Consider the following 22197-nt stretch of genomic DNA (forward strand, 5'->3'; position numbering starts at 1 on the left):
ATATTTGTATATCCTCCATTCTTGAATGTAAGCTTATTGAAAGCAAGAATTTCGTTTTCCTTTTAATTTTCTAGTATTCTTGCATAGTCAGAACCCAAAAGAAAGTTTGTGAGGGAAATTCAAGTGGGAATCAATTCAGAGTCTATCTCAAAATAACAATCTTGAATTCATTTTGAAGTATGATTATTTTCAGTTTCACTTTATTTTCTGCATATAAATACAAAGTAGAGTTGAATTAGTGATACTATTGGTGATTTTTCTGCTATAGTTGCCTGCCAATTAATAGCTGATTGGGATGACCAACTCATTTCACAAGGGTCACTGAGCATCTGTTAGATAATGATGACTTTCAGCCATTACTAAAGATGAAAGTCAAACATTTCACATTATTTGTAAGAGTTTGGGGTTTGGCAAAATCAAAAGTATACTTTGCCAAAAATGGTTTTGTTTAATTTTTGGACCAATGTGTATTTCAAAGGAAGTTTAATTCATTCATTTACTTTTAACTCAATAATACCAGCGTAAAGTCTATTAGCTCTTCATAAAGTCCTATATTTATTTTTAAACTCCTCTTTTTTCTTTTGTACTAAGTACATGAAAACTAAGGTAGACTGTCAAAGAATTATACAGTGTTGATTTGAAATCCTGAAAATATACATATGATAAATGAATGCTTTAGAGAAAACAAAGAGAAATATGATAGCTTTTTTCAAAGGCTCATAATTAGAAAGGCCAATTAGAGAGAGAAAAAGATGCATGTGTATATATAGTATGACATCCACGAAGTCCTTTTGAATCAGAAGCAAGTCATGAATTAAGGAGCTCAGGAGACAAGCAAGCCAGGAAACAATGACCCCATGTGTTCATTATTGATTGCAAAGACAATTGTGAAATATTGGTAACAGAATAAAAGCTCAGGAAAGTGTGGTTGTATTTCTAACATGAATTTTACAAGGCAGTTTGTGCTTAACTAACTTGCTGGGCTGCTTGAAAATAATGCACTGTGAAAGATAAGAAAAGTGGATATAATACACTTCGATTTTCATAAAAGATTTTGACAGCTTCACAGGAGAGATTAATGGCTAAGGTAGAGAATTGTAGAGTAAATGGTAAAGAGTTTCTTACAGAGGAAACCAGTTCAGGAATAAAATAGAGTCTGAGGAGGAAAATCTTTTGAGTAAAACATTTTTTCAAATGTAATAATCCTTAAAATTTCAGAGGCACTACATTTTATATTTCCAATTAAGAAAAAAGCATTCAATTTCCATTCTTACACTTTTCTTCTCTAATTTGCTATTACCATACATTTATTATGTTTAATTATGTTACCTAAATATGTATTATGTTAACTATAAATTATACTAAGAATAATTACTAGTGTGTTCAGAAAGAAAATGCAGATACTTTTAAGAACAGTGAATGACAAATTTATCTTTTGGTAAGAAGTAAAAGACCATTGCAACATAGGAACTCTGAGCTAAAAATTGATATTTAACCATGAACGTGTTTGTAGATTATCAATAAAATTTAATAACCTAAAAATATCATGTTGTTCCACTCAAATTAAAACCATATGAGTAACATTTTTTCTATATTTAAACTATTTATTTATTTATTATTTATTTATTTATTTATCAATTACGTTTTATGACTCCTTCTCACCAACTCTTTATGGACTTAAACTCATTCCTGAGTTTTTCTCACATGTTCTGGAAATTTAGGAGAGAAAATACCAATATATGAGTGGTTTCCATCTGTTTCTCTGAGACAAAAGGAGGTTTTCCCCTCATTTCAGTACCTCATAGCTAGAATTTCATATCAGTAAATTATTTTTATGGTAAAATAAACAAGCAGGTAGGTGCAAGTGAACTCTATAGACAGTGGGCATACCTATTCATTCCAAATAATATAATCCATGTTTTGAACCATGGAGGAAATCCAGAGATTTGTGTGTATTCTTCCATTGGATAGTCAGGAGCAAAGATTTAAAGTGCAATGGGCCCTGGCCGATTTTGCTCAGTGGTTAGAGCATTGGACTGCGGTCCAGAGAGACCCGGGTTTGGTTCCCACTAAGGGCACGTACCTCGGTTACAGTTTGTTGCCGTTCCTGGATGGGGTCGTATGGGTGGCAGCCAGTCCATGTTTCTTTCTCTTTCTTCCTTTCTCTCTCTCTCCCTCTTGCTCTATCTGAAGATGAATGCAAAAATGTCCTCAAGTGAGGATTAAAAATAAATAAATAAATAGTGTAATGGGAGTAAGGTGAATGTCAATGCTAACTCTGCGCTAGCCCCACCTCCTGCTTGTTTCTAACAGTTGGTTATTTCTTTCATGCACCATTCTCACAGTCCTTTATGTAGAGTTCTCATAATATTACAAAAACTTTTCAGGGACGATGTGATGGACAGTGCACTCATTACTGGGCATCACAATGAATCAGTCAACAACCAGGGTCTCTTATAGTTTAGCACAGTCAATAAATGGTTAAAAATTATTTCGAAGCGTGTGCTGATAAAACAAGGTAGTTAATGTGCTGGGGGCAAGCTTTAGGAGAGGTCCGGTAAACCTGTGTAAGGCATGGAATAGCGATGCCAGGAAGGGCTTCCCAAAACAATGATATCTAAAGTTATGTCCTTGGGTCTTATCACATAGGACATGTCAGTTAATCCTCAAAATATCCTTTCAAGGACATATTACTTTCCTCATTTTAAAGAATCAAATGTAAAAACTTAGAAAAATTAAATAGTCACCAAATTTCTAAGGCTAGTAAGCGTCAGGAAGAATTGTGATTCAAGTCCATGTTGTTTGAATTTAGTGTACAGTTATCCTTGGAGAAACCATATCAGCATTTCCACAGATTCTAGTTGACTTGTTTTTAGAGAAATTGTACTAATGATTTTCTTATTTACTCTTCAGGTTAAGTTTTTAGCGTGATTCAAGGAAGTAATGACTAGTGTCACAGAATTATGACCTTGAGAATTCAGTCATGAAAATAGAAAATAAGCAGCCATCGAGTAAGCAGAGGTCCAGCCAGAAATCCATAGCTGGATTTCAGCTTTTCATACAGCACAGTGGAATTGTACATCCCTTGGAGGCATTTTCTTCCTCAGCCAGCCAGGCACTGAGATGTGACCGGGCCAGCTATCCCCTAGAGACAACTGCTGGACAGGTCCTCTAGCAAGAGATCATTGACATTTGTGGAGGATCTGGTACTTTCTGTAGGAAAGAACTCACATGTAATTAACATAAATTAAATGTTGGTTACATATTCAAAATCTTCATCCTTGTAATTATAAATATTCATTTTCACTTCTTGTCAATTTTTACAAATTTATTAAATATCTTCTGTCTGTCTCTCTTTCTCTCGCACACACACACACTCACAAGACACACAAACACAACTCTGGAAACACACACATATATCTTGAGGCAGCAAAGATTTAACACTAACAAAAGACTTGATCATATAAGAAATATAAGTATATTTTAGATTTCTCAAAAGGAAAAGAAACTCAGGACACTACCAATACATATGTTTAAAAATAAATATTTAAAAGCCATGGCTACTGGCTTAAAATTTTCAAATGTGTTCAAATATTAAGTAAACACAAATAAATAATCAAGCTCATAGGTTTCAGCAAAGTTAAGATATCATTATTAGTAGTAGATTTAAGAGATGAGATAAATGTTTTTAATTTATCGATACATGAACAATTATAATACAGACTGTCTCACCCAAGTTTTGTTTTGTTTTTAACAGCTTTTCAGTTACATTTTTAAACACAGAAGAAAGTGAAAAGACTTTTTGAAACAAATGTATTAAGGAAGTAGCTTTTCTTTATAAAGAATGTCTTTGGGCACTAAAATTAATCTATAAGCTAACATTGCAATAATTCTCAACAAATTTAGTCTTCTGTTTTCCTTACCCCTAGGCAGACAGGAGCTGAAGGCTAAAAAGGAGAAAAAAATGGAGACAAATATGCTGATAGCTTTAAATAAAGCGTTCATAGCTGAACTGCAGAAAAAGATATAAAATATAGCATTCCAGGTATCAGAAAGTTTTAAATTGTGGTATAAATACCCTTAGCGTATTTGATGAGTTTCCAAAATGAGGAGTCTATTTAAAATATTGGTGTTGATGTTGAGACAATGATTAGGAAATTTCCAAGTTGTTTTCAACATATCTGCAGTAAGTTATAATAGGGTTATAAACACAGAGCATTAGGAATGATTTTGGTAATAGAACTTACATCAGTCTGATGGAATTAAAGATTTGAATAATATCTCTGTAACAGGACTGCTTCCATTCCCATAGCCTATTTTTAAAAAACTGGGTTTCTCAGAATTCTGGCCCCTCATTCATGTAAGCATATAGTATGCTTACTTGAACAAGAAAGTTTGTCCATGTATCTAGATAAACAACCTCATTAAGACATCCAGCATTAACTATGTGAAGTTTTTAAAAAAAAAGTTTAATAAATACTTATATATGTAATTTAATCAGCTGAATGCTATCAATAATTATAAAACTAACTTCATCCAGAACATTTTTTACATTTAAATTCTTAGAGTCATAAGAATTTTTATAGCCAATATATATTTTATTTTAATTCAAAAAAGATAAGGTATCAATAAAATGCTTTAAAAAATGAAAATAATTAAATTGAGATCAAGTTATATGCTAGAAATGGAATGAAAATATGAGATTGAGGAGAAAAAGAAACAATATAGCATTTCCTTTAAAATACAGCTTGTTCATCTTTTTTTAAATGGATGATAGTGAATAGCAAAACCCTATGTTATTAGATTTCCTTAGACATTTAAAAGTGAGAAGCAGGGTAGAGGGCGGGTGAATGGGGGAAAGATGGAATACTTTCAACAATAAAGTTTAATTTACAAACGAAAAAAAGTTAGAATTAGGTTAATTTTTAAATAGCCATATAAATAATAATCAGTAATTATAATTTTTGCAAAAAAAATTAGCTTCTGATGTAAATTTTAGGTGGCAGTGGAAAAATGTAAAAGAGTTTACATAGTGTAGAAAATCATTTTATCGACCCTAACAGCAAAAAGAAAACAAATTGGTACGCTTTTACTTCATCTCACTGAGCTTGGGAAGATCACTGTGCTCACATAATCTCTGAATGGAGATTGATAACCATGTCCTAGTCATGAGGAAAGTTAACTCATAAAATCTTATAACAATTATAAAATATTTGCAATTATATTTTGCTTGATAAGTTTGCAAATTTATCTCCCATGCAGTCTTAGCTGATCTTCTACCAAATAGTAGTTACATAGTACACGTGATGTTATCTCCATTTTGCAAATAAGTAACTAAGATTTAATAGCGATTGAATTACTTGTCCCCCCACATTTCTAATAAACCAGGGAGTTGGTTTCTAAACTTAAGTTTTGAGTCTTGATGTGTATAATTTTACTATGTTAGAAGTAATTTTTATATTTTTTATTGTTTTAATTACAATTGACATATAATATTAGATTAGTTTCTGATTCTACAAATTCTTCATTTTCCTTCTTCCAAGAATATTTTATAGCACAGGCTTTTTTGTTGTCATTGATAGTGGTGGTAGTTTGTTTTATGTTATTGTTTTTGGGGTTTTTGTGTTTTGTTTTGTTTTTGTTAATCCTCGGTCAGGGTTCCAACCTACAACCCAGATAGGTGCCCGAAATTGAACCCAAGACCCTTCTGTCCACCGGCTGATGCTCTAAACACATAGCACACCATCCAAGGCTGTTTTGTGTTGTTTTTTTGTTTTGTTTTGTTTTTTATATCCTCACCCGAGGACACTTTTCCATTTTTTGTACAGATAGAGTGGGAGGGAGAGAGAGGAAGGGAGAGAGAGAAACATCGATGTGAAAGGGACACATCGAGTGGCTGCCACCCGCACGACCAACCAAGGCCGGGGACAAACTGCAACCGAAGTACGTGCCCTTAGCGGGAACCGAACTCGGGTCTCTCTGGACCGCAGGCCGACACTCTAACCGCTGAGCCAAACTGGCCAGGGCTGTTTTGTGTTGTTTTTAAACAAAGTTAACCATAGGAAGGTATGTTATAAGAGTTACCTTTGGACTTTGGGTCAAGATGGTGGCGCAGATAAACGTCCTCCGCAACCACATCAAAATTACAACTAAACTACAGAACAATCATCCTTCAGAACCATCTGACATTGAGCTGAATGGAAGTCCTACAACTATGAAATTAAAGAAGCAGCCACATGGAAACTGGTAGGAGGGCCAGAGGCGCAGACGAGCTGGTCCCACACCCACGTGTGGCGGATAAAAATCAGGAGGCTCCCGCGGCTGGGAAGGTGCTTCCTGAGGACTGAGGGGTCCCCGTCCCACACCAGGCACCCAGCTCAGGGTTCCAGTGCCAGGAAGAGAAGTCCCCATTACTTCTGGCTGGAAAACCAGCAGGAACTGAGGCTGAGGAAAGTTGCAGCTGCAGGAGCCCCAGGCAACTCCACTGAAAAGGCCCATGCATGGATTTACTCGGACTTGCTTCCTTTGAGCTCGGAGGGGAGGAACATTGAGAGGCATCAGAAAACAGGGAAGAACTGAGCTTTATGGCCTCAGGAGAAGAGCTGGAAATGCAGCTTTATCCTGGACAGACAGGCTGGCAGAGGCTGATGTTCCCCTGGCGAGCCCTTCCCCACAGAGCAGGCAGATGGCCACCATGTCCTGGCTCATACTGTTTGCTCCACCCTGGTGATTCCCTGAGGCCCTGCCTCCAACTTTCGTGCCCACCAAGCTGTTTCCAAGGCTTTACCATAGGATTGGCCTGTCTTGGATCCTGCTTCAGAGTTTCCTAAAATCTCTCAAACAAGCAGCATCTGGTCTCAGCTCCATACCTCTCATTAAGTGTCCCCAGGCCTGGCACTAGAACAAGGTAGCCTTGGTTCACAACTGGGCTTTTCCTGGACACCTCCAAGCCCAGCACAAGAAGCAGCCATCTGCAGATCACTTTGTAGCTTATGCCGGGTGGCCCTGCATAGAACACAGGCAGTGGTGGCCTTTATCCCAGAGCCAGCACACCCACTGGACATCTTACTCAGTGGGTTACAGAGTCCTGATGAAGTAAGTCTTGCCCTGTGTGGTGGGCCCCTACACAACTGATCCTCCAAGGTAGTCAAAGGCCAGTGGCTAATGGGCACAACCAGTCCTTGCAGCTGATTAGACTGAGTAAATCCCTCCCATTGACATGCCAACAGCAATCAAGAGTGGTGCACCTCAAGGACCCAGCTGGTGTGATCAGGGAGACTGTGCCACTGGATCCTACAGGACACATACAACAATAGGCCACCCTATGAAGCCTAGGAGACATAGCGACTCTGCCTAATACATAGAAACAATCACAGGGAAGCAGCCAAAATGAGGAGACAAAGAAACATGTCCCAAATGAAAGAAAAGAACAAAACTCCTGGAAAAGAACTAAACAAAATGGAGATAAGCAATCAATCTTAAAAGCTGCAAGAGAAAAGCAGTCCATTACCTACAAAGGAGCTCCCATAAGACTGTTAGCTGGTTTCTCAAAAGAAACTTTGCAGGCCTGAAAGAAGTGGCAAGAGATATTCAAGGTGATGAGAAGCAATGACCTACAACCAAGATTACTCTATTCTGCAAAGCAATCATTTAGCATTGGTGTATATATCAAGAGTTTCCCAGATAAGAAAAAGCTAAAGGAGTTCATCACCACCAAATCAATATTATATGAAATGTTGAAGGGTCTTCTTAAAGGAGAAGAAGAACAAAAATATGAACAATAAAATGGCAATTAATACATATCAATCAGCAATTGAATCTACAAACAAAACGAGCAAGCAGAGCAGAAACAGACTCATAGATACAGAGAACTTTTTGATGCTTGCCATCTGGGTGTGGGCTGGGGGGATGGGTGAAAAAGATGAAGGAATTAAGAAGTACAAAATGGTTGTTAGACTGATGAACCTCAAAGGGAAGGGGGGGAGGGAGGGCGGGATTAGATAAACCAAAGAACTTCTATGCATATACACCCAATGGACACCGACAATAGTGTGGAGAAGGCGGGAGGGGTGGTGATTGGGGAGGAGGGTGTCAATGGGGGAAAAAAGGGAGAAACATCTGTAATACATTCAACAATAAAGATGAGTTTAAAAAATAATAAAATAAAATAAACATTGTAATAAACATTTAGTTTTTCCCCACACACCCCCCAAAAAATAAATAAATAAATTATTTTGTACTATCTTAAAAAAAAAAAGTTACCTTTAATTACACACTTACCAGGTACCTGGTGGTGCTATTCTGTATATGTTTTTGAAAAAACTATTTTAATTCTCATAATAATATTATTAGATCAATAATTTTACTAATTCTACTATAGAGGTGAGAAAACTAAGGTGAGTTGAGTTACTCCAGGTCCCAGGGATGGCATGCAAGAAAGCTGACATCTGAGCTCCAATATCAACTATAATTAATCACTATACTATGCTTCCTCTCAAAGACAACTGAGTTCATGGGATCTAGCTAAGAGTTCAATTTGAGACTATTTTTAACTTTTAACATCTTTTGAGAAAATATTATCAGTTTAAATTTGCAAGAAGCACATGAAAAACAAAACTGCACTGTGTTTTTTCTTCTGGTATACATTTCCTCATATATTTAAATCATATCTCATACTGAAATATGGTTCAGTCAATTTTCTTAGGAGAAGACAGATAAATATAGATTAATGACTACTTTAGTTAATGATTGCAAGTCTGGCTTTAATTAACTGTGCTATGTAGCCATTTTTTACTCACAAAATAAAATTTGTGCTCAGAATATATTGTATTAGAAAATAATAATAGTAAAAAAAAAACCCAGCAGTCACCTGCAGAAAGTTTAAAGATCAACATAAGAGAGACAGTATTTTTTATAATTCCTTTTGTTTTTTAAATGTGTGTATTCATTGATACTGTAAAGAAGTATATACTTTTTTATGTAACCATTTGTTATGTTTCTTAATCTTCTGTATTTATATGCAAATAAAATACTTTTTAAATGACTTAAAAGCAAAGGTAGTTGCTGATACTATTTTAGTACAGAATTCCATGTTGTTTCTTCTCTGTTTTGAGAACGAGGTGTCTGTACCTGGCTCCATCCCAAAGAGGACATAATAGAAAGGTTTGCCTGCAGCTTAGAGTTTTATCTCAGACACTTCTCTGGGTCTCATTTTATTCTCCCTCTCTGATATGGTTCCTTTAAACATTGCCTGCATACATTTCGAATGTCGTGTTCATTCCTTTTATAGCTCCTCAGGTGAAAGTCCAACTTTTCCAGGAAGCATCTGCCAGGGAGACAGCACCACAGACAGAATTCTCCCCACAGCGGTTCAGAGCACCTGCTAGTTAACAGAAATCTTGAAGCCCTTCCAGATCCATATATCTCACATTCAAGTCCATGTGGGAGAAAGCAAGCTGGTTTAGTTAAATTCAAAAACTAAAAAATAGAAATGACAAAGAAATTTCCAATTTGATCCATGATTAAAGTCATTTGAACATAGCTAGTCCTAAACTAACTTCTTAACTATGTAAGACCTTGTCCTTTTTTATAATCTTTGCTTCATTCATCAACCCTGTGTTTATGCGTGTTCCACTCTTAATGTGAAGATAAGACCTATCTACCTCTCAAAAGACTTTTTAAAAAATATACATTTTTATTGATTTTTAGAGAGAAAGAAAGGGAGAGGGAGAAAGAGAAACATCAATGTGAGAGAGAAACATTGATTAGCTGCCTCCTGCACGCCCCCTACTGGGGACCAAGCCCCAACCCGGGCATGTGCCCTGAACAGGAATCGAACCGACAACCTCTTGGTGTATGGGTTGATGCTCAGCCACTGAGCCACACCAGCTGAGCGATCAAAAGAGTTTTGTGAGTGTTAAATGTGATCATACATTAAAGTATTTTCTATTCCTCTTAATCCATCCATAGTCACCATTCAGCAAATAAAATGTATTATTATTGTCAATACAAGATGATGACAATCAGAGTAAAAATGAAGTTATTTGGTTTTATTTAATTATACATATTTTACTTCATAAATGTTCATTTATATGTTGAATTCTTTACAAATAATGCATTGAAGCATCTTACATGTAAAAATTCCTGGTGTTGCCCTTCCTAACAAATATCTTGCTTCCTGAAAGCTTGACTTAAATGAGCCAATGGAAAGAATAAGGTAAAGCAATTTGTAATATTATGAAAGAGCATGGTTTAACTACAAGTTGAAATAAGTGATTTTAATCTTTGAAATTTAATGATTAATCAAAAACAAAATTTTAATAATTTTCTAGGCATTGAAAATGTTGGATTATAAATGTTATTTTTAATAAAGACTTAAAAAATTTAAGTGGTGCAATAAACTAAGATTAAAAGATATGAATTTACAGTATTACTTGGCTGCATTAAAGTTCCCATCTTTTAGGAATTAGGTATAGTTTTAATGAAAAAAAGAAAATAAACTTTAAAAACTTTATTGTTTTCAGAGATTTTTTCTTCTGATTTATACTATTAAAATATTTAAGTAACTTGAAATTTTTTTCTTATACTTAGATAGTAGTTGATAACTTTCAATTTCTTATTCAAGATTATTTCATATAGCTTTATTATTGTATAGAAAAAATATACAGGAAATAGATTTCATTCTCTTGGAAAATAATAAATCAGTTATTTATCTGTTTGATACTACATAAGAATATGGCCAACACTGCATAATTTCCAGTTTAAAAAAAATGCACATGTGTTGTCATTAATATTACTGAGGTACTTATGCCTGGAGGTTTAATTCAATTATGTCATAATAAAGTTATTTCCGTTAATTACAAATTCCAATAAGAAAGTCATCTGTAATTTACTTAACTTCTCTGTACCTTAGTATCTTCTCTGTAAAATGGGCATTATGATAGTACATGACAGTACCTATCTCAAAGAGTTGTTGTAAAGATTGAGAGAGAAATATATGTAATGCACTTACAGTAGTACCTGGCAGACAATAATGTCAGTATATTGTTATCTACACAACAGTATTTAACTGTTACCTGCACAAGTGCATTTATTTTTTATCCTCACCCGAGGACATTTTTTCATTTTTTGTTCAGATAGAGTGGGAGGGAGAGAGAGAGAGAGAAACATCGACGTGAAAGGGACACATTGAGCGGCTGCCTCTCGCACAACCCAACCAGGGCTGGGGACAAACCGCAACTGAGGTACGTGCCCTTAGCGGGAACCTAACCCGGGTCTCTCTGGACCACAGGCCGACGGTCTAATCGCTGAGCCAAACCGGCCAGGGCACAAGTGCATTTTTAATGACAAATATAATTGTCATTACTTATGAGGTTTGAGAACTTAATTAACTGAAGCTCATTGGACAAATGGTTGATTTTTGTGCATTTCTCTTGACAAAGTCTACACCTGCTGAAATGGAAATATAACAATAATTGTTTCTCCACAGATAAGTTTTTATCATAATAGTAGTAAAACAGAACTGAAAGTATTAAATCAACTGTAATATTATACATAATGATATTATTATCTGGAAAATATTAAATATATAATAATAAAATTTACATATGCATGTATTTGTATACACATGTCTATATCTATATCTATATCTATGTCCATATCTATATTCATATACTTAACCATATCTATATCCATATCCATATCTATATTATCTATCTATATCCTCTATCTGTGACATCATGTAGTGAATAACTGGCATGAAAGATTACATTAAGTAGAGAGTGCCTCAAAACAGACAGCCCTGGCCAGTTTGGCTCAGCAGTTAGAGTGTCGGCCTGCAGACCGAAGTGTCTTGGGTTCAATTCCCAGTCAAGGGTATGTACCTCGGTTGCAGGTTTGATCCCTGGCCCCTGTTGGGGCACACGCAGGAGGCAACCAATTCATGTGTCTCTCTCACATTGATGTTTCTCTCTCTCCCCTCAGTTCTCCCTCCCACTCTATCTAATAAGCAATGGAAAAATATCCTTGGGTGAGGATAAAAACAAACAAACAAAAAATACAAAGACAAATAAGAGAAGGAATAGAATTTGTTCTGTTTCATTTAATCTATGCTTTACTTCCCTCACTTCGCTGTGGCCTAGAAGCCAGGATATCAAAGCTCTCCTTGTATGCAGGATTAGCATGGAGGTTGCATAGGGTTTAAATTTTAAATTTTTTCTGTATTCTTTTGAAAGTTCTCCTGTCATATTTAGAACTTTGTGATACAACAAAAAGACAGCTATGGAAGTAGCTAGCCAATGCCTTCACGAGAATATCGCTTTCACGTGTTTTAGTTTGAATCCAAGGGAAATTGCACTTTTCTTCTTTTATTAATTCGTACCTTTAATAGGAACTTTCATTAATCACCATGTCTTGAGAAAGGTGGTTTCTTTCCATACAGTGGAATGAATCCTGCTGGGTACTGGTAAAGGTGCTAAGGGTTATGTTTTTGGAAATTGTCAGCAGGCATTAGAGATATGAAAGTGAAGCCAATCATTCCTCAGCAGCCATGGGCTTTTTCTCCTACTAGAGCTTTAAAAACATAATAAATAACCCAAATATTCTAATTTCTACCAAACTCTCTGATGTTCAACTTTCATATTTAATCACAGCAGGAGATAATGTCACAGACAGAGTCAGTTAGAATTATTCCAACAGCAGTTTGATCAACTAGCAGCTCACCAAATGGGACTTATTATTATTGCCCCCAAAATAGGGACCTACCTAATGTGTGGTCATTTATAAAGGAGCCATTTAAGAGACTTGAGAAGTAAATGCAATTCTGATTAGAAAAGCATTAATTATCTTAAGCCTGGATTGATATAATTAACATCTGTGAAACAAAATGGAATATTCTGGATATTTCCTTTCTTTTAAAAAATAAATAAATTTAATTTAAAAATTCTCCTCATCACTATTTATTCACCCCTACACCCTCTTCCACCTCCACCCCCCAATCACCACACTGCTGGCCACATCAATGAGTTCTTTCTCTATTTTTGTTCTCAATCCCTGCCCCCCAGCTCCACCCCCTGAGAGCTGTCACATTTTCAACAACCAGATGTTTGCAACTATGTATACAAAACATCCAGATGATTGACTGAAAATTGAAGCATTTGTCATGATATTTGTCATGGTGCTAAGACAGCTTGTGCTGAGGACTGTATTTTTGAACTGCTTCACTCATCTGCCTGTAACAGAAAGAGGCTAGCAGATTTTAAAAAAGAAATAAAACACTTTCAAGAAAATTCATGTTATAGTCAAAGGATATATTCATTACTGGATATTTTTCCGATTATTTTATTGTCTTTAATTTAAAGGGATCCTCAGCTCACTAGCTCTTGAAATGTTCCATTGTGAAATCTAGAGAAGAAAACAAACAAACAAAAAGATCTGAGTTTGTTACCCTAGAATTATGGCTTCATCCTGCTTCTATTAACTACATGGCTGTCTTTGCTTCACACATGAAATCCCTCACACATGAATTCTTCCACCCTAAACAGAGAGAACCCTTTACCCTTGCTGATGTCCAACTCTAAGAATACATAGCATAGTCTATCACCATAGTTAAGAGTCCAGGATGACTAGCTTTGTTCAATATACAATCTCAGAATGACCCTCATTTCTTCATTGGTAAGGTGAAGATGATAGGTTTCTGCTCATAGGGTTATAAGTGGGTCAGTGCAGAGTGCCTAACAAAGTGCCCAGCACATGCTAAGCAGAATATTTAGTGGTTCCCAAAGAACAGAGTAAATGTTATAGTTCTTTCTTATTTCAAGTAGGTATGAGCCCAGACCACCTCTCCCACAGCTACCACTTAATTCTGCTCACTGAGCTAGGTCTACTGACTCTCATTGCTTATTGAGTTCATGCTATGTCTCAGCGGTTTTTGTCCGTGCCACAGATTTTTGCATATTTATATCTTATAATGCAGACATGTCTTTGCTTTCCCAACTAGATTGCACTTTGGAATTTTGATATCCTTTCCAATATTATTCCTTCTTCTAAAAGATGTCTTAATTTTTTGTCTTCATTCGTCCACTCAACAAAAAATTTTATTCATTGTCCATTACGTGTAGGCCCTTGTAATCTACAGAAGCGACCAAATAAACACAGTCTCTGGATCTTCTTTTAAGCAGAGAGATACACAAAGTAATCGGTCAAGTAAACAGAAATATATCTAATGGGAGTGTTAAGAACAATATGTGCTATTTAATACATTAGGCAATTCAGTGAAGAACTAAGGAAGAGAGGGAAGAATTAACGCAAAACTTTGGGGGATGAGAGTTCCACGTGGAAGATGCAGACAAAGCAAACTGGCTAGGGCAAAAGAATGCATGACTTGTTGAAAGCACAGCTAGAGGACCACTGTCTAGAGTGGAGCAAGTTGGGAAGGGTAGCCCATAAAATCAGAAAAGCATCAAAGGACAAGATAATATAGGCTCATCGGTCATTATCAAGAATTGAGTGTTTCTTATGAGTGGAGTAGAAGGACTTGGAGTCGATTTGATGGAAATGCTAAAATGTTTATACTTGCCCTGGTCAATGTGGCTCAATGGTTAGAGTGTCCATCTACACTCAGAAGGGTCATAGGTTTGATTCCCAGTCAAGGGTACTTACCTGGGTTGCAGATTTGATCCTTGACCCAGGTTGGGTTGTGTACAGGATGTAGCCAATTGCTGTCTCTCTTTCTTCTCTCTCTCTCTCTCCCTCTCTCCCCTCCATTCTCTCTAAAAAGCAATGGAAAAAATATCCTTGGGTGAGAATTAACAAAGCCAAAAGTAAAAATTAAGTGTTAATTTGGCTCATTGTGGGGAGAATGGATTTGGCTACAGGGGTCAAGGGAAGAAGTTAAAAAATCTCTAGGAAATACAATAATCCAATGATAACAACAATTTAATTACTATATATTAACGTCCTGTTTGGCATGATGGCTATTAATGAATATACTTTATCATCTTTGTTAAATCATACATTCTGTATGAGCCAGGATTACAAGAGATTTATATTTTTCGGCATTATAGAGTTCTTAAACCAAGAAAAAAGATTTTTGGTGTCCAGAGAGTGCGAAACGACATTACCACCAATTCCCACCCTTCTTCTTCCCCACCCCCATACCATAATTACCTTCCTTCCCTCCAGAATTCCTTCTTAATACAGCATACACATGTCAGGCGGATCCCTTTGTATTGTAAAGAGGGAAAACAGGGTAACTCTGGAGGTAGAGATGTAGAAGACATAGGTCTTATTCTCAAGAAATTAGATTTGCATGTTTGGCATATTTCATATAATTTATCTAATAATCTTATAGTTTACCTTATAGTACATATACTCTATATGAGTATTTTATGATTTTTATATAATAGAAAGCCTTGCTACCCCCCAATTTGTAAAATTCCATATATTATCATTTGAGTTATTTAAATTCTAACTGAGTAGTGTAATCTGAGAATAATTCTATAGCAGTGCAAGGGAATATAAAAAAAAGTGTTTGTTCCTTTTCCTGAGTCTCATTCAAGGGCTTTTCTAATGCATGTCTTAGTAAGGTTTGGGTTGAGACCAATAGCAATTATAAAATATAGTTCTCTAAGCTCAGAGGGCATCAAGGGCTCGTTTGTGTTTTTTTTTTTTTTTTTCATTTTCACAGTTCAGAACTTAATCTCTGTTCTTCCTTGATGGTTCCTGATGTGGCAGAACAGAGGAACAGTGCTTGTGCTAAGACTAGGCATTACAACCAGATCAGGCCTAGGAAAACTCCGGTGTCTAAAGGCTGTGAATCTCCGTGCCCTCCTAACACCCCCCACGTGAAGGTAAAGCTGCTTCCGCCTCTAGCGAAAGGGAAATGCCAGGCAGAGTGTTCAAAATCAGACTTTCATGGTCAAATATCCATGAATAATTAATTTTATGCTTCCTTTAGAATAGGACAGGTTAAACAGCTGGTCACATTCAGTAAATAAGAAATTACTTGCAGTAATTTCTGAAACATTCTAATCATCTTCCCACTTCTGAAACCTATTTTAAAAGTCTTTGATCTGCATTACGGTGGAAAGGACATTGGATGTAGAAATACTAGACTTGATTATAAATTCAACTTTGCCACTCACTACTAGTATGGCTAGGGCAAGTCATGTAACCTAAACATTCCAGTTATTTTCTGGTGGTGAATTAGACATAGTAACTCATACCCCACAAGGTTGCTATGAGCAGCAGTTAGGATAACGTGTGAAGGCCATGAATGCAGAGGTCACACAATAAACACTTTGTGAATTTAGATAGTAAATACAAATACTGGAATTATCACAGCCCTCTTAGTGCTATTTCAGGGTTCTACCCAATGCTAGGACAAGTATGATCTTGTGAAATGGGAAATATGTCTGTGCTATTGCATATTATAAAAAATGGCCATATACTATAGTTGTTTCATTATATCATTAAAGTGGGTTTTATTTTCTTCATTGAATACATAACAGAAAGCTTTGTAATTAACAGTGATCTTTATGACTTCTACTAGTTTGGATGTTGTAGATGGTGAAGTGGGCTGCAAATTAGATTCTGCAGTGTACCCTATTCCCTATTTTTTTCACCCACTGATTAGTTTTATACAGTTGGCAGCAACCCACCCCTGCTTCATTCAGCTTGCAATTTTGTAGCAATTTCAAACACTGTGTTCAATCCCCCAAGGTGTTCTGTGGAAATGCTGTCAAACCATTTTGTTGTATGTGTACTTTCATTCTGTGGCTGTGCTTTGTACTCATTTAAGAGAACCAGTCTTTTAATTTGTATCAGAACGTTTTCAAGATAAAACGGAATTCCAGGCCTCAGCAAAATCACTCATATTATGACCGGAGCCTTCTGTTCTAAATCTAGATACAAAGCTATGTTTCTGAATCTTGTTATAGAATACAACTTTGAATAGATGGCTTCAAATCTGGCCTTAAAATCTACTGGCATCCTGCTTGCCATCATCATCTGGTTTCAGCTTACCTTTCCAGTTTCATCTCTCATGGCTCCCTCATAGCGCATGCTTGTTTGTGCGTCCTGGGAATGCCTGCCTCGCTCTCCCCTCTCCTTGGGGTTGCCCACACACAGCACCTCTCTCTAGAAGGCTGTGTCTGCTACTTCCCACTGCTTTAGCTCAGGCCTTTCCTATCCTTCCCCAGAAAGCATTTTTCTATCTCTGAACACCCTTTCTGAGTCAAGTAACCCTCTTTTGTCTCTCATGAGTCTCTAGCTTGAGTTGATAAAATTATTTTTCTTAATGTATAGTATTAACTGCATTTCTTGGTTGTCTTCTTTCCTGGAATAGAAGAACAAAGACAGTACGTTTTGAATCCATAAATAGTAGATGCTTCATGCACATTTATTGGATACATGAATGCCACCTGGAGAAACTTTTGGTCAGTTCATTGAAAAGGCAACATGAATTTGCTACTAACATTGTTATTTTAAAATAACTACATTTAATTATAAAAGCAATTTTATCAGTGAAATGCAGTTAACAGTTTCAGTGTGCAGCTTTAGCACTCTGCAAATGCAGGTGATTTTAAAAATAAACATATATATAGTACTATTCTATGCTTGCTTTCTGCATCTGGTATATTATATTGAGAACTGGATTGGGTTGAATGAGGTTGACTCATAGACCTTTCCTACTTATAATTTCAAAAAACAAAATATGTTTTAATGTCAAAAATTGTTATGTGAACTAATTTAACCTTATTTAAATTTATTTGTCATCCAGAAAGAATGAAAACTGACTTTAACTGGGTTTTAATTAACACACACACACACACACACACACACACACACACACAAAACAAAACTAAACTGTATGCAAGTATTGTTTCACGTTTGTATTGGGAATGGATGATGTATAAGCGTGTTCATGTTTCTTTTGTTTATGTCTGATGTTTGCATTGGATGAAGTGATATAATTCACCATATGGAAACACAGTCTGAACAAGGATAATGTCTCTCATTTCCATTTGATTAATAGTGTTCTGTCTCTGGTAATTTGTAGATGTTATTTGGAAGATGGAGCTTCAAAGGGTGCCTGGCTGAACCGGTCAAGTATTATTTTTGCGGGAGGTGATAAGTGGTCAGTGGATCCTCGAGTCTCCATCTCAACATTGAATAAAAGGGACTACAGCCTCCAGATACAGAATGTAGATGTGACAGATGATGGCCCATATACGTGTTCTGTTCAGACTCAACATACACCGAGAACGATGCAGGTTCATCTCACAGTGCAAGGTATGCATTTCCATAACTGCTATATTGTGAAGGACTATGCTTAGAAATGTTCAATATGTAGATATAAAAATGACTCAGAAGTAACTGACAATGTTGAAAGATATGTTGTCATTGTTTTTAGGGATTTATGTTCCTAGATTCCATTAAGTGTAATGGGTATTATACGAATCCCCACTTACCAAGATAAAAAATTATCAATTAACATCACATTATAATTGTTTGTGTATGATTCACTTTGCAACTTCCTTTGAGTTACCCCTTCAATAAATCTTTGAGAACTCCTGATTGATACATTAAAATAAATATTTGATAAACCATGATGGATGCATTAAAATATCAGAACTTTTTGAAATGTGGATAGTAACCCTTTAAAGTAATTCTGCAGCTTCCCAACACTCTGTTTCAATCCAACTTCTATATACTTTGATTAAAGTCACAATGAAAGAAGCAGCCTTCTAGAAATACTTAATTTAAATATAGAGTAATTGAAAAAATATGGTACATAATGCTTTATACTTTGATGTACTTGCAGTAGATCATAAATCATGCTAGCTAACTTGCAATCTCCAAATACAAACAGAATCATCAAATTATATTATTTTTCTTGCACACTAAAATGTAAGAGCATATTTATCCTGAACACAAATGCTTCTCAAGAAAAATGAAATTATAATGCTAATAGAATGGAAAATGTATATTTTTACCCTTTACATTATTTACTTGTGGGTTTTAGATTAATCATATGTTGGCTGCATAGAAATATTATGCTGTGGGACTCAAATGACATTGCAGCATTCCTAAGTAAAATTAATAACAAATTATATGATAATGTGGTGCCAGTGAATGCATGTTTTATTCCTAACAAGAATGCTGAGTAAGCAAGTTATTTGTATTACTTCTGAGTTAACCCTTCAAATAATTAACACTAAGTATTGATTCATGCAAGCAATTTACATCTGGAAAAGATTGTCAATCTACAATTTTATTAACTGAGCTTTATTTCCTCATATAAATGTAAACTTGAATTCAAATACAGCTTTAATCAGTAAATTGTTTAACTTTTTGATAAAAAATTTATTAGTTAAACAGTTAACTTTAAGGAAGAAAGTATAAATTGAGGATTAAATCAGTGAATTTCATCAATAGCTTTTCTTATTAGAGATCATTGCAGACAGTAAGAGTCCCTTATTTAACATAATAGGAGAATATGGCCGTTTTCAACAAAGTCCATATTTATTTCGAGATTATCCAAAGATTCCAGAGAGCAGGAGTTTGTCCAGCTTCAAAAGCTGACATTGGATGACAAGTCAGAAACACATTTCTTCTGTTATCCAGAACTAATCCTATTCTCTTGTTCAGTTCAGCACCCTTTGACTCCAGTTTCTGGCTCAGAGACTTCAAAAGATTTTTATTCCATAGGAAAATGTAAACTTGGACACTAATACATTTGAGCCACTTGAGATACAGACATTTTGCTTATTGTAGGTTTAAATGATATATTTTAGACACTGAATATATCTTTCGATCATTTTTTCCATTCTTTCTTGTTCCAGGTTAAGCCCACACATTTAAACCAGACTATGGATATATAAGCCCCACCCAGCCAGGCACTTGTGTAATTTCCATAGGATTTCTTTGCATAACTTTGCATTACATAGACTGTTTAACATTGCACACATTTTTAAAGCCATTACATTCCTTACTCTGACACTCTTTTTTGCTGGCCGTTTGCTGATGGTGAACTTTTGAGCACCATTTCAAGGAATGCACCTCTCAAATGTTTTTATCAGTATAATATTTTGGTCCTCTAGAAAAAGAAAATGTCTGTTACTGTGTTGAAAGTGTGTGGTTGGGTCACATTAAAAGCTAATAATTTTACAGTATTTATGAACATAATTACTTATTAGAAGTTGATTGGCATGTAAGCAGTTTTCCAATTACATTAATAAAGTTCAGGGAATACATTAATAGGCTTGTCAGTCAATTCAAGAACTAAGTAAATGTCATAAAAAGTCAACCCCACTTAAGCTCCATTTCCTCTCAAAGGTTGAAAATAAACTGGTGTGCTCATCTCTTCAGTCTATACATTTGTTTGGTTGTCTGGTGCTCAGTGTACCTGGACAGTTTTGAAGTGTATGTTCTTTGCCAAACATTTTGTTAAGTCTTTACTCACCGAGATAAGGAAACGTAGCGAGGGAAAGAAGAGTATTAATCAGTGATGTCAAACAAACATTGGCTGATAAAAATAAAGCTCATTTTTAATTGTAGCAACTATGCACTCAAGGGAGGTATTTAAAGATAAAATCAGTATAGGGGATAATAAAGGATAGTTTGCCAAGGCAGACATCGTACATGGGACATTTTTTGGTGCTATTAATCTTTTAGCGCTATCAATATCAATGAATAGAGCAATAAGGAAGCAAAAACACTGGAATATGAGTTGGAAAACCTGGATTCCAATTCTGAAATTTTCCTCATGAGATGGGTAATTATAAAGCCTCTCTTAACTTTGAGGACTCAGATCTCAAGGTCCATGGTAGTCAAGACCAAAAAGACAGATTAAAAAAAAAAAAAAAATCCACTGTGATTATTTGCTTTTTATTTGAAAGGGGAAAAAGTGATTTCAGTTAAAAAAAATAAAAACACATTCTATAACACTTGTATAACATTTGTATTATGCACCGTGCAAACTAATTTTTACACAATACCTAGCATTTACTCTGCCAGTATGCTTTATTTATCTCCATGTTTTTCTTTTACCAGCTGAGCAGAACAATGTATGTACTCATGGAATTTGAAGAATGTTGGTGAATTGGAGTTTTGCTTCAAGGGGTGGAAATTGGCTAATAGACTCAGTAAAAAAATTACTTATGTATAATATGATGCTGATAAATCAAGTTACCTAATTGTTCAGTGTTTCAAGTCATGTGGTTCAGCATTTACTGAGTGCAATCTTTCTTGTTCATGAGTATAAAAAGGTGCTGTAGCACTTGTTATAGAAATCAGAGATTACTATTACAATACTGTAATGACTGGAAACATAACATGTCAGTGCTGTTCACTTAAATACATGACAGGGATGGTTCCTACTTTGAGTCCATGTTTAAAGTCTAGGTTCTGTACAGCACAAAATAGACACTGATAGGTGTTGTATAATAAGTAAATATATACACAGCAGCTCCAGCCAATACTTGATTTTAGCCTTGTGAGGCTATGAATGAGGACCTAGCTAATATGTCTCTGGACAGAAACTGAGATAATAAATATATGGTGTGTTATGATGCTCCCCACCTTCCACAATATCTATGAACTGTTCATCACTCAACTTGTACTCTTTTAGGGAGATATACTCTAGGTTTTCTCTATGCAGAGAAGAAGATTTGACTAGCACATAACTCTATGACCAAAATAACATCTCAAGGGTATTCAACTTCCCAGGGCATTCTAATGACCTCAGGGTATGTGACTTACCTAGAATATTTATGATAGATAGGGTGCTACTCTTCCCCTTCCAAGGATGTGCTTATGAGGTGTCATCAACACACAGTATTTATTGGTCAACCCTTTCGAAGATAGATTCAGCTCTAGAGAATCAGCTTGCCCAGAGCAACCAATATCTGATGACTCATTGAAGCAGGGAGTACAAAGGCTCCTTTCTTTCAGCCTAAAGAAGGTTATTCTGATGGGCCATTGGGCTCCAGAGAGCTGGAGCTGTTGACTGGCATGTACCGCAGTTTACCTTCTTGCTTTGTTCAGTCCTATTTTCTTCCTTCTCCAGAGATTTATCACAAGGATATTCCCTAATAAATGTCCTTCACTGTAAACTCCATCTCATTTCAGTGTTTGCTCCCCAAAGATCCTCAACTATGACAATATTAGATCCTTGCCTCCAGCTTACTCATTGTT

At 35.7% G+C, this 22197-nt stretch overlaps 1 protein-coding gene across 1 annotated transcript in view; it reads left to right on the forward strand.

The window, feature by feature from the left end:
• NEGR1 (neuronal growth regulator 1) overlaps positions 1–18335 on the forward strand; it is a 350646-nt gene extending 332311 nt beyond the window's left edge. The window contains exon 2 of the mRNA XM_036256224.1: positions 18059–18335. Coding sequence (XP_036112117.1) covers positions 18059–18335 — 277 coding nt within the window. The remainder of the gene's footprint in view (positions 1–18058) is intronic.
• Positions 18336–22197: the final 3862 nt, after the last annotated feature.

This window comes from Molossus molossus, unplaced genomic scaffold, assembly GCF_014108415.1.
Source record: "Molossus molossus isolate mMolMol1 unplaced genomic scaffold, mMolMol1.p scaffold_m16_p_12, whole genome shotgun sequence".
Lineage (NCBI taxonomy): Eukaryota > Metazoa > Chordata > Mammalia > Chiroptera > Molossidae > Molossus > Molossus molossus.